Genomic DNA, 13,661 nt, shown 5'->3' with positions numbered 1-13,661 from the left:
TTTTAGACACTATATGTATAATTCCATTAACCCCCCCTTAAAAAACCTCAACAATTTACTGAAGCAAATGTCTGCTGGTGCTTCTATGTGCTTCAGTGATATCTGAGTGTGCTGTGTGTTGGGAAAAGCTGAGGTGCCAGATCACAAATGTACAATGGAGCTTTGCTAATTCAGTCCCACTGGAAGCGGCAGCCTGTTCAAGTGTTCAGATGAGTGCAGTACGCTGAATAATAACGACGTACCAAGAAGCAGGGATGAACCTAGGCGCTGCAAGTTGGAGAACGTTCCATTTCCTCAGCTAGAGTATCTATTTTTATGTCAGTACTTTGTTAAAATCTCTGCGTGTCTGAATAAAAGAGGGCTGGTCTAGTGAGTTGCTACACACTCAAAAACCTTTCAGCCAACGCTGACTTAATATATTCTAAAAACTGTATTTTTAATGGAGAAATAAAAAGGGATTCATGTATGTCTATTGGTTTATTGGCTACTTTGTCTTCATCAGCATATAAAGTACACTTAAGACAAATGTTGCATGTCTGATGGTCTAGCAGTGTCTAATAATTACTCTTCAACAGCAGAATAATCAGAGTGTGTCTAACTATTTAAATTTTCCAAGAGGGACAATCCGACATTCACCTCCACTTCACATTTCTCTCCAATTTCATTCTTCACACAATGACTTTCATTATTTATAGTGTGAAGAACAAAGCGTACCACCATGAATGATAGGGTTAGTCAGGTTCAGCCTGGCAATGCAATTAGACGATGAACTATCTCCTTTTTTAAAACTAACGTTACACTTTCATTAGCAAAAGGCAATGTTGCTTTCACTGGTTGATATAAAAAAAGATAACCAGAGTTGGATTATATCAACCAATTTAGTGATTAGTAACTTTGGTTGAAGGTTAAACTCGAATACGAAAAATTCTAAAAAAAACCTCACTGAGCAGATTGGACTCTGGATTCAGGGTTAGGGTTAGAGATGAAATACCAACAGTGTGCGCAGCTGTCAACATCTGTGTAATTCACCTTCCACACTGGCCATTTGGAACAGGTATGAACACTTGTCTTTAGACATGATCGCACAACATGTACAAACTAGTTCGTTTTCACTATGCTGGACCATTAATCCTTCATTATAACATTCAATCCTAATATTTGTCTTTAGCTATGGAATTGGATGAAATGAAATATCTCAATTGTTAAAATAAAAACAATAAAGTTAGAAGCTCATTTGGACAGCAATGGCATCTCATGTCTTAGATCAAGCAACCAAGCAAACCCAACATCCACTGAACATCTGGCTTCATCATGATAAGGGATATGGGATTTTTTTACCTGTGGGAAAATGATGACTCACTACATCAAGCACAATTCTCTCATATTTAGGTTATATCTGGTTAGCTTGGTACCGGCCTCAAAACAAGAACAGGTAGCTGTGCTGATCTGGGAAATACATTTAGACGAATACACTTTAAACGTTTAGAAATGAGAATCTGGAGGAAGAAATAAATTCTCAGTATAAGTAAGTTCTATTTAGAAGTTCTTGAAATATGATACAGCTAATATTCTTCTAAAGGTGTAGCTTGTAAAGATGTAAAAACCATCAGTCTTTTGTCTGCCAGCATGCACAGTGGAGCTTTGTTCCCTTTATAATTCCTAGAGCTCTGATCTAGGAATCCTGTTTCTAGATCATGCAGAAACCCGGAGAAGATCCTGCTTTTTGTATTTCTCTCTGCCTAACCTATATTTGTCCAGTACAATCACTCTATCTCTGTCTGCTTCCCCTTATCCACTCCCCCCTTCCTTTGCTGTGCTCTGTCTCATACTGAACCCATCTGAGCCAGACTAATGACCCCCTGACAGTCAGTCCTAGAGCCTCTCCACAGGCTGGCTGCTCTGAACATTACTGCTGAGCTCCCTGCTGTTCCTGGCATACTAAGCAACTAAGTAGATACACTATCAATCGCTTTATCAAATGATAATTAAGCAAAGTATTGAAACACCTGGTATTTAATTGCTGTTAAGTAGCTGAGAAACATTATTATTACTTGTTGACATTGGAACCACATGAATCCACCTTGGAAGGATCCTGATCTTGATCCTTGACTTTTGCAACAGTGGACTATTTATACATATATACATATACATATACATATACATATACATATACATATACATACATATACACTTGTCTTTAGACATGATCACACAACATGTACAAACTAGTTCATTTTCACTATGCTGGACCATTAATCCTTCATTATAACATTCAATCCTAATATTTGTCTTTAGCTATGGAATTGGATGAAATGAAATATCTCAATTGTTAAAATAAAAACAATAAAGTTAGAAGCTCATTTGGACAGCAAGTGCATCTCATGTCTTAGATGAAATGCCATTGCTATATATATATATATATATATATATATATATATAAAATGATAAAGTTATTGTAATTATTATGATTTACAATAACCAACTAAACCAGCATAAAGCTGCTTCTGTGTTTTAAACAGCACACAGGTGTTTCACATTCAGAGGTTTGAGGCAGAGCTGCAGGGTTGAGTGGAGGTGTGTGGGGAGGTTTATTTGTGCTGTTGAACGTAACCGCTGTGAAACAATCAGAATCAGATAATAAGGTTTTATTGGTCTGATTCACCGGCTTTCTTACTGTCACCGCTCCCTCTCTTCATTCACTCTCTAGCTCGCTCAACCACAGCTGCTAATAACGGCGCCCTGTAGCCGCTTACTGACGCAGCAACTACACCTTTTATACAGAACAGCGAGGCGGAATAACAATGTGCTCTAATGGTGAGTTGTTTGCATCTCTGAATAATAACTACCAGCAATTTCAGGAGCAAGAGCTTTACCAGTCAACAGGACCACCAGCCATTACCCCATTGTAGGTAACCACTCAAAAATCTGGAGTCCCTCTACTGCAATGGCTTGGCAGTTCTCTCCATAACTGTACTTTTCCTTCCTTTAAGCAAAAATGTTTTTATTAAATTACCATGTCTCACTTCAGGTGCGTGTATGGTTCAACTGGAATGCATGTTGGATGGTTGAACAGAGTATGAAACCACAGCTATGAAGTCTAAAGACCTGGATGGATGGTCCTGAGATTTCTTTACCTCTCATCTGTAATACAGGTGAGAGGTTGTGTTGTGTCACTGTACACCCCACCCTGATGTCATCGTCCACTTCGATGTTTCACTGTGGACATCGTCATGTGCCAATTTTGTTAACACTGGCCTTCCTAACAGCTTTGGAGCAATTATCTTAACTGGCTGTGACTTACCCTCCTGTTGTCTGCAGGGCTGTGGTAGAACTGGGAGATAACCTGCTTGCTGCCGTCCTTGGCCTTTGCCCCTGCCAGCTGGAACTTGTCGGAGACGAGCGTGAAAGCGGTCCCGTAGTCGTAGGACACGTAGACCTGGAGCCAAAGATAGAAAGAGGAAGTAATGAGCGACTACAGCACACCTTGTAGTTCATGGTAAGTGGTTAAAAAGAATGGCTCTGGATTATAGAGAGTTGAATTTATACACAGACATAATCCTAATGCAAAAGAATATATTCACATCTATTTTCTCTCATTTCAGCTTTGGATTTAAAATCACATTATTCTGTAATTAACAAAAAAAATTTTATGTATCCCCTCACTCACATCCCTCAAGAGACTATTACACATTTGAAAAACTTCCTCTGGCTCGATACATTTGACTTTATGGTTGTGGGTGTATGTGAGAGATAAGGGTAATTTGAAAATAAAATTTTTCTTCTAAGTTTTTATGGTCTAATTAGAACTCTGTGAGGTTGTAAAAAAGACAAAAAAAGAAAAGACGTGTTATAAATGAACCATTATGTGTTGGGCTGCTACTTTGGGCTGAGACTGGCCTGAAAATGAAAAGTTTGATATTGTCTAAATGGTGTTTTTAACCTCTTACATGATGACTGATGAATTATTTGTCATGGCTACAGCTGTTCCTCAAGTTTCTCTTATATTCCCCTTTTCCGTTGTCTTACTGCATTCCAAATCATATACTTCTACTTTTTACTTCTACGTACAGCCACCCTTATAAAGTACGGACTGTTGCATACAGTTTGCAATACAATTAGGCATACTAAACAGTATATACTAAACAGTATGGTGGTAGTATGGGTATCAGAATGCACCCTGTGTGTGTGTGTCAGTGTGTGTTTGTGTAGCACTCCTTCCCTGACACTCCTGGCTCCTGGCTTCATGCTGATTGCACACACCTGTCTTCCATCAAGCTCATGGTTCTGCAGTATATCAACTCCAGCTCGTCACTCATTCTTCGCACAGCGGCGGTTAACGCTACAGGTGACTAGTGTTATAGCGATTGTTTCCTAATGTTGAGTTTGTCACTAATTGTTATCTGGATCCCAACTCGTGTGCCTTGCCTGCCCGTATTCCACCCACTTACCACCTGCTATCTCCTGCCAGCCCACGCCGTTCTCCCTCATTCATACCACCACCCAGCTCTCTGCCTCAGCCAGCTTCCCCCCCGGCTCATTCCACCTCCATTCTCCGCTACCCTTACAACTCCTAGTCTGTGTCTGTGTTTGGGTCCACTTTACAAATCATGAACGAACGATCTGGCCAAAGATGGACCCAGCAGGCTCGGATGATATCCACCTTGCCACCGATGAAAGTCAGACAACATCCGTCATACCCTCGCCAACCAGGGGCCCCTCGTGAGTCAGTGTGGCCGGGTACTTCGAAAAATTGTGGAGGCATTAAGCGGCCTCACAGCCAGCGCGTCTAAGAGAAAGGAGCCAGCTCAACCTAATCATTCCCTATCTCCTATTATGCCAGCCTATCTGCCAGGAGAGCCTCAGGTGTCAGTGTTGGAGCGCTACAATGGAGATGTGAGGACATGCGGGTCTTTTTTGTTTAAGTGTTCATACTCCACAGATGAGTCCAAAGTAGCTATTAGGGCTAAAGCATGAGAAGCAGCAGTCTGAAGTAGTTCACCTTGCATTAGTTCATCTTATGATAAATGGACTGCATTTGTATAGCACCTTTCTAGTTTTCTGACCACTCAATGCGCTTTTATACTACAAGCCACATTCACCTATTCACACACACATTCGTACATTGAAAGCAGGCTGATAATAGTTTTCAGTATCTTGCCCACGGAAACTAGAACATGTAGACTAGATGAGCATTAGTGGATGAGCAGCTCTACCTCCTGAGCCACAGCCTTACGTTAACTTTATCGCAGAAATGAAGAAAGTTGTTATCCTGTCGGGAGTAAAGACAATGTTAAGTGTCTTTTGTGACTTCATCAGGGCTTCCATAGTGTAGCGGACTGTTCAGTTATTTAGTTAAGTTTAAGACTTCTGCAGTGGAGTTTGGGTAGAATGATGAGTCACTTCAGGGAGTTTTTCTTGAGCGGGCTTAGTGACTGCTTTAAAGATGAGCTAGCTGCTAGGGATGAGTCAGGCAGCCAAGATGAATTAATTTCCTTGGCCATTAAGTTAATCGCCTGCGTGAGTGCCGTAGGGAGTGAGCTGGATCTCGTCCATTTTTTTGTTTTCCTCTTGCTTAACCCCCTCCACTCGTTTCTTAATGTTTACTTCCTCGCTAACTGCTATCTCACTCTCCTGTGCTCGGGGATCAGAACACGTCTGCCTGTCTGCCTGCCTACCTGCTTGCCCGCTCTCCAACCCACTTAACACCTGCTACCTTCTGCCAGCCCACGCCGTTCACCCTCATTCATATCAATATCCAGCTCTCCAGCTTCCTCCCTGCTCATTCCACCTCCATTACTCACTACCCTCTTCATTCATCTCACTCCTAGCCTATATCTCCATTTGGGGTCCAATCATAACATTATTGTTTATTTATTTGCTTAATACTGATGAAACACTACATTCTTGTACAGTTTGGGAGGGTTTTTTTAGAAGGAAAACTGTCAAAATTGAAAAAATTTGGTTATGAGATGAAATAGCTTCAGTCCAATAACAGTGTTTGTATTGGTCTCAAAACTAGTAGTTAGTTTATTTCTGCACAATTCCAAAGAATACAAAAAAATATATACCAATAACAAATAATTTAGAGTGCAGAGAGAGGCAGAAAACCCAAGTGGGCTTATTTGAAGTCTAAATATGACCACTTGAAAGTGAAAAGTTATATTAATAATACATATAGAATAAAACAAAAACAGAAACGTTTGTGTGCATATTGGTTTATACAGCTGTATTTGCTACATGTCACTATGAGTGAAACAAATTATAGTAAGTCTGTTACTTCACTTCACAAAAAAGTTAAAAAAAAAAAAGGATTGAGCAGTGAGCCAGAGGAGGAAGTCAAGAAAGAAAGAGAAAGGAGAGATATCAGTGTGAGGGAGCGCTGTGTGAAGTTCAACTATGTGACATGTTGTATTCAATGACTGGGCATCCCCTTTTTCTGACTGTGGGTTTTTTGTTTTGGTCAGTGTAGCAGATGGAGGGATAAACGGGAAGTGTGAACATATAGTCTAGTCTAGTCTTAGCTGGAGCTCTAACTCTTACTTACAGAGCTGGTTTTGGGCCCGGTGGCTCCTGCGCTGTCTCGAGCCAAGGCTACGATGACGTTGCTCTTCTCTCCAGCCCAGTGGACGACCATCTGGTTATGAGAGTCGTTCAGGTTGGCCTGTAGGGTGAAACAGGTTGAACAAAGGGTGAACATCATGGAAGAGACAAAGGCAATCAGACCTGTGAAACACTGTGTAGATTTTTATCTTCAGACTGATGACATATTGAATGTTGCAACAGAGAAACAGGGTCGCTGCAACAGAAAAAGAGAAACTACAGATATAGCAAACAGAGAGATTAAAGGTGATTGATCATTAAGCTGTTCCCATTGTTTTCTGGGTTTATGACTGAGCTAATAAAGACAATGCAGACATTCCTGATGTGTACTGGAATTTCTTTGCTTATCTTGGTTCAGTACCCTTGAATGAGCTGAATGGTTTATAGCTGTGCAAAGTCATTGAGACTATGTAATATTTGAAAAAAGAAATGACACTGCACCTTTAAGGGATTACATTTATTTATTTATATGGCTTAGTACCTGATTATGGTATCTATGGTTACGGTTTCTTAATTGAATTTCCCTGAAAATGTATACCATCATACACTGTATATTGTTACTGTCATATAAAATAACATATGCTATGATGACCTCTTGGTGTTAAAATGAAGCTGCCACAATAAAGAAAATGAAGATGTGCATTGCTACCCACTCTTATTATTAAGGTGGACATGTTTGACACTTAAAGAGGAGAATGAGTAATATAAATCAGCTTGATCTGTTCACAGTCCCGAGAATGAATGTAAACGTGTCATCAACTCAACATATGGCTTGAATCTGAGGCTAAGACACACGCACAAAAAAAGACTTGTGTCTTCACATAAAACCTCAGTCATAAACCTTGGAAGACTGTAGTGATTTAGACCCAGGCACTGAGTCAGTCACGCTCATTTCACTTCTTTCATTTTTGAAACTAAAGACGCACTAACTTTCCAGTTTCAATGACCCGCATGTCAAACTGAAACAATGTAGACAGACAATGACCAACAGCACTCAAGAAACTGCACCGGCCCTCAGAGCTTTATCACAACTCACCAAAGTATTCTCACACAAAAGGCTATGACCTGAGATAACCTCAAGCTGCTGAGCCTGTACGTGAGAGCAGACCAAATGACAACTTATATTTAATTACCAAACTCATACTGTGATAATATTTAGTCTTTTAGCTTGTTGTTTTTGGGTGTTCTGGTTCACAAACTCCACTCTCATTATCCTCATTTCCAGAACTAAAAGACAGTTCTTTTCAGCATAAAAGCTCTGATAAAACTGTACACAACCTGCCTGGCACAAAACAAAGATAGCTACTAGCTAGCTAGCAAGCATAGCGAAGCATTTAGCAGCTAAAGAGCCAGATATTTCACTCACTGGCAGACAATAAGCAAAGAGCTTAAAAAAGAGTGACTTTTTTGAGTGGCTAGAAATGACTTCTAATCAATGTTAATCTTGCTCACTTCTGTGAGATGTAAATAGGAAATTGTTTGCTAACATGTTAGCCATTTACTCATGTAAAATGTGAGGTTGTGTTTATGTTTCCTTCAAATATTTTTTCTTTATAAAACTTCTTCGCTATAATAAAAAAGAAAAAGAAAACATGACTACAAATGAATGCTAGATTTGCGTTAGCTTCCTACTGGATGTGTAAATGTTTGCTAACACGCTAGCAGCTTCACATGGTGATACTATGCTAATGTGTTTTCAGCTTGTTCCACTCCCTCCAATTGGCTAAAGAAATATTTTTATTTCAGCTTTAAAGTACCAATCTTAAACGGTGTTGTTTCATGTCACTACAATGACTACATTCACAGTCTTCAAGGATAGAGCTGATTTTTATTCCAGTCAATAAATCCATTGGAAAGATGAAAAAACAATGTGTTAGTCTTCCTCTCAGTACTTAATTCAAGAAAACATTGCTTTTGTTATAGACTATTTTCAATCATGGAATAATAATACATTTAGGAAAATTTGGTGCATTAATCAGTATTTACAGCAGTACGACTGAGTCATAATAAACTACAATGTGTGTGTGTTCATGGTGATGAAGGAACATGTCACCCAGTGCAGCTGTTTGGCTACATCATGTTTTTTTTAACAGTTTTTGGACAGCAATGGAGCTCTGTGGCAAAGAGGAATGAGATATATAAGGATTTGATAATCAGTTAATTGCTAGTTTGGCTCTTTTAATGGTAATTGTTTATGATAAAAAACACAGAATATCATTAGCATCATCCTTTAACCTATATGAACACCTGACTGATCCAGCTTAGGCCATGTGTACATATGTGGAGGTGCAGTATGTCTACTGGGTGGGCAAAGTGTTGACTTGCTGTAACACACACTAATTCCCTTCGCTGCACCTCCCATCAGGCCCGTAGTTCAATGAAAAGAAATAGGCTATTTCATCTTTTTCATTGTCACTGCCTCACCATCTCATCTCCTCGCTGCTTTCCTTCCCTTATCTTTTATTGATGATTCTGTGAGGGGCAGGCCTCAGAAAGCCCTTTTTTTTTTTGCTTCAAAAAGGTTTTTTCTTTGCACTTTCCTAGTGGCTTACTGTGAAATAAACAACAAATATCTTTGCTATCCCCGTCAGCCTCGATCAGAGACAAACCCTCGACCCAGTTCTGCCTCGTACCTTTTACTATCGCAACAATAATGCAGGTGACAGCGTCAAAACATTGGCGTCATGATCGCACGAGAAGCTGCGGTTTCATAAAAATATCCAGTCTGTAAACATTTCAGCATTTCAGAGCGGCTGCATTGGGCCTGTCATGGATTCAAAATTTTGCACATTCAACAGTGATCTTATGAGGAGAAATGCATTGAAGAAAAGGCAGAGACGGTAATATCTCTCCACCCACAGTGGCCTCGAAAAAATCTATACACCAATGCAGCAACAGCACATATTGTGTTTTGATTAAAGGTGGTGGGGAATCCTGGGAAATGTAGTACACTGCTGAGATAATTAAAACGCTGTATTACGAAAGAGCTCCTGGAAAGTGTTGGACACTGTAGGTTGATGATGTATGAGGGTAAGAAGACCCAAGTGTGGATTTTTCCGTTAACATAATGCTGAAGTTGTCGCCAGAAAACAGCAAAGCCGACATCCTGCAGGACTAGACTCTGTGTCGCCAGCGGGACACAAATATAACCTTTTCCTTATTTAACTTCCAACAATGGGACGACTATGAGCCACTGTCAAAAAGCCAGCTTCACTGATAGACAACTTGCTTTTCTATCTCTTGCTTTAGTCATCGCCCCTCCGCTCCTCCTCCTCCTCCTCTCCATCTTCTTCAGTCTGCCTCCCTCAGGGCCGCCTCAGTTAAAAAAAAAAAAAACAGGGCTGTCTCTCAGGCTGAGGTGTTGCGGCAGTAAATCTCTGCATTTTTAGGCCTCATTTGCTGCGCTGTTCGCAGACTGAAATGGGTGCCAGCGGCTCGGCGGACTGACACAGCTGAATCTAGAAAATGATGATGACTGTGAAGATAAAAACAATTTGCCGGGTTGCAGCAAATTGCAGCAGAGTTAACGCTTAGAGGGGGCTTGCGGATAATGCGGCAGCTAATGTGGCTGCTCTGATGACAGGTAGTGGCCCAAACTGGGGAGAGAGGGGCTACTGCGACCACGACGAGGAGCATATATGTGCAGAAAAAAGGCAGGATCTTTGTTAAAATCTCAGCCTGATACCCTAAAGCCTTCCGGGTTTGGCTCACAACCTCACAGGCTCAGCTGACCTGTCTACAGCCTTCTTCACACGCACTTCAAAACACACGACTAAGGTTTTACAACTGTTTTCAGGTCACGGATGCCCAGGTTTCTTTACACACTGGCCAAGTGACTTTGCAGCATTTCTGTGCCTGGTTAAGTATTGAACCTCACCAGGGACATCAGTCATCGTCAGTCAGAGGAGCAGGAGGTCCAACATTGACAGCAGTGCTGCATTCATCAGCTTACTTCTGGGGGAAGTCATTTTTACTCATGCACCTGAATGCATCGCTCTGGCAGTACTGGCAGTACTGGCTGTACTGACCCTGTGGCAAATGTGTTTGGATGGTAGGATTGGATGAAAACAATAAATAGATACTTATTTTTTACTTGTTTGATTAACAGAACAAACTTAAGTATAAGTGATTTGGTGTATGTTAGGAAATACAGCATTATCTCAATATTAATATTGGGGGTCGATGCCGATATTAAGGAGTAAAATAATTCAAATATCTATATATCAGACAATATCAGCTGACCGATATATCGATCGGGTTCTAATACATATGTTTTATGACCTACACAATGTTAGTGTTCAAATCCTACAGAAAACTGTGCAAGTATACAGTTTTCATGAGTAAATGGGCTGGAGTCCAGCTTATTCATACTGTTTTTTAAGGCAAAATGCTCTATAGACTTTTTTTAAAGACTTTATTGTCCCCAAGGGGAAATTCCTTTCCGCAGCACTGTGCGTATCACACAACAGCACACAATAACAGCAATAATAACATAAGATGACAGGCAGCAGTACACACTCAGGCCTGTTCAATGAAGCCTGCTCTTTAAGGCAGCTGTGACTACAGGGAACAAGCTTTGTCCAAAGCGAGCCCTTCTGTACCAGCACCACGGTGGCATTAGATAAGTAAATACATTAAAACCTTTCCTGATTACTTTACTAGTCCAACAAGTAGAAGAAGCCGTTATCCATTAACAGCTGAAGTGGCTCTAGAGGAAGGTGATAAGGCTAAAATCCTCCATCAGTAATGTCATTTTATATTGGGATATGCTACATTTTCTGCTAAATCAATTCAGCAATGGTTTCCGGATGAACTAGCCGGATGGGGACGGTTTGTGGCTGATTAAATAACTGATCAAAACAAAGTGCTTCATCACATTGAGGCAGAGATAATCAGAAAACCATAAAAAGGTCCTGCTCACTGATTTGCAACATTGTCCATACTGGTCTTATACTGTAGGTAAATATAATATACTGTAAGTTAAAAAGATAGTGTCCACATTATAAACAGTACAGCAACATTTCTGACAGCTGACACATTCATTATCACCCAGTATTGTAAATATGTGTAATATGTACATGTTTTATATATAAGTGTGTGTGTGTCAGCCCAATAGGTATTTCTATCATTTAACTGATTTTTATCAGATAAATTCAGTGATCTACACGTACAACATCAAATCATTTGTATCTTTCTAGATTTACAACAACTCTCTGTCAGTTCTCTTTCAGATAGAGCGTCTGAGTGTCACATACAATCTCCATCTCTCGTCTTATTTGATGAGCCAAAAACACACATTTTCTATTAGAGTCCAAAAGTTGTCAATTATTAAATGAATTGGCAACGTTGGTTTGGAGTGGTATTCTGCTTTATGTTGTGTATGTTGTTGATGGATGTGTATGTTTGACAAATGTAAAAAGCACAAAAAAAAATCAGCAACTCCTATTTTAATAATTGATTTCTGAGTCATTTATTTAAGAAAAAATATCCAAATCTTCTAATTCCAGCTTCTCAAATGTGTTTCTTTCATCCTCTATCACAGTGAACTGAACATCTTTGTGGACTGTTTCAAGATGTCACCTTGGGCTCTGGGAAACCATTTTATCTAACAAATCATTGATAAATCAACCGATTGGTACTGACAACAATCATTAACTGCAGCCCTATTTTCTGTCGTAGACTTCGGTCTTTCACCTAGTATATCTTCTAGCAGTTGTGTAGCATGTTGTGTGAATTTTGTTTTCAATTTTTTGTAGATTTTATGGGTACGTGCATGTTATTCTTGTCTTGTTTTTTGGGGTTTTTTAAAAATCTCATCTTATTTCTTTAATGCATTATGCTTCCTGTTATTTGTGCAACTAAACTCAATGCACATTGTTTCGTGATTATATATATGTATATATATATAAATATAAATAAACATCAGGATATGAATTCATAGTGATGATGCTGCATTGTTTGAAATATGTGGTGAAAATAATGCACACCCTCTGGTCCAATATGAGAATACATACACACCCACTGAGTATTCTCTATGTTTATGGTATGATGCTTAATTAGTAAACCGCCTGTGCTTGTTTTCTTCCTGTTCCACCTCACGCTGCAACATGGCGGCTAGTCTGGAGGTGGCTTTATAAGTGACAGGGAGGTGTTCCTTATCTGCTCCCGTCCATCGATCTCTGTGACAGCTTTGTGGTCACTTGGGGAGTCTGGGGCTGGGCAGGGAGCAGGGGGGGTGGAGTCAAGCATATCGCAGACAGACAACAAGCCTACAATACTGCCACAGTTGTCTGTCTGTCTGTCTGTCTCCTTCACACACATAAACATACATACAGGCATAACGCATTCCGCCTCACCAGAAGCTATCTTGTACGAACCCTGCGTACCTGACGTAGCAGACAGGATTGAGCAAACTAGTCAGAAAGAAGCGGAGGAGAGGGATGTCTCTCTTTTTCATGATGGGTCGTTCCTCAGTCAGACCTTGAGGAGTCAACAGACTGGAACAGTGAGTTTATCGCCATCTTAATAGTCCCCTACTCCCTCTGGGGTGGGAGGGGAGTTAGATTTATGTCTGCACTGCCACATCCTGCATCAAATACTAAAAACTACCATTAATTATCATTTCGGGTTGACTTTTCTACAGAGTAAAATCACTGATTTACTCAAATGTTTTTGTTTTCTGAATAAAAGTATGCTGTGTTTGATTACAGCATATTTTACAGTATGGTACAGGATACTGAAATATCATATTAGTATCACCACCAAAAGCATAAACACACTGGGTCCATTTGATGTTAGAAAATAGTACAAAACAGCCTAGCCTAGTTCCAAAAATCCAAGGTGACATCTTCAAATGCTTTAAAAAATGACTAATGATGAATCAGTTATTAAAATTAATTCATTTTCAGTATGGCTTCTAAAAGTGCTTTTTGTCTGAGTCGACTGGAGGGGCGTGTGGGTGTCTGTTTGATTGATAGCAGCTGGCAACCAACCACATTGCTGCTGTTATGGTGCGTTCCATTTGTACTTAGAAGTCAGATTTTCCAAGTTCCCAGTCTGAA

General features: G+C 40.0%; 1 protein-coding gene across 1 annotated transcript in view; it reads right to left on the bottom strand.

The window, feature by feature from the left end:
* Nucleotides 1-13,661, bottom strand: part of sorl1 (sortilin-related receptor, L(DLR class) A repeats containing) — a 93,686-nt gene that overhangs the window by 66,527 nt on the left and 13,498 nt on the right. Inside the window, exons 2-3 of the mRNA XM_053320859.1 lie at nucleotides 6,545-6,661; nucleotides 3,302-3,436 (exon numbers count right to left, since the gene is read on the bottom strand). Of these exons, the coding sequence (XP_053176834.1) occupies nucleotides 3,302-3,436; nucleotides 6,545-6,661 (252 nt within the window). The remainder of the gene's footprint in view (nucleotides 1-3,301; nucleotides 3,437-6,544; nucleotides 6,662-13,661) is intronic.

This window comes from Scomber japonicus, chromosome 6, assembly GCF_027409825.1.
Source record: "Scomber japonicus isolate fScoJap1 chromosome 6, fScoJap1.pri, whole genome shotgun sequence".
In the NCBI taxonomy this organism is placed as follows: Eukaryota; Metazoa; Chordata; class Actinopteri; order Scombriformes; family Scombridae; genus Scomber; species Scomber japonicus.
This window is presented reverse-complemented; position numbering and strand designations above follow the sequence as displayed.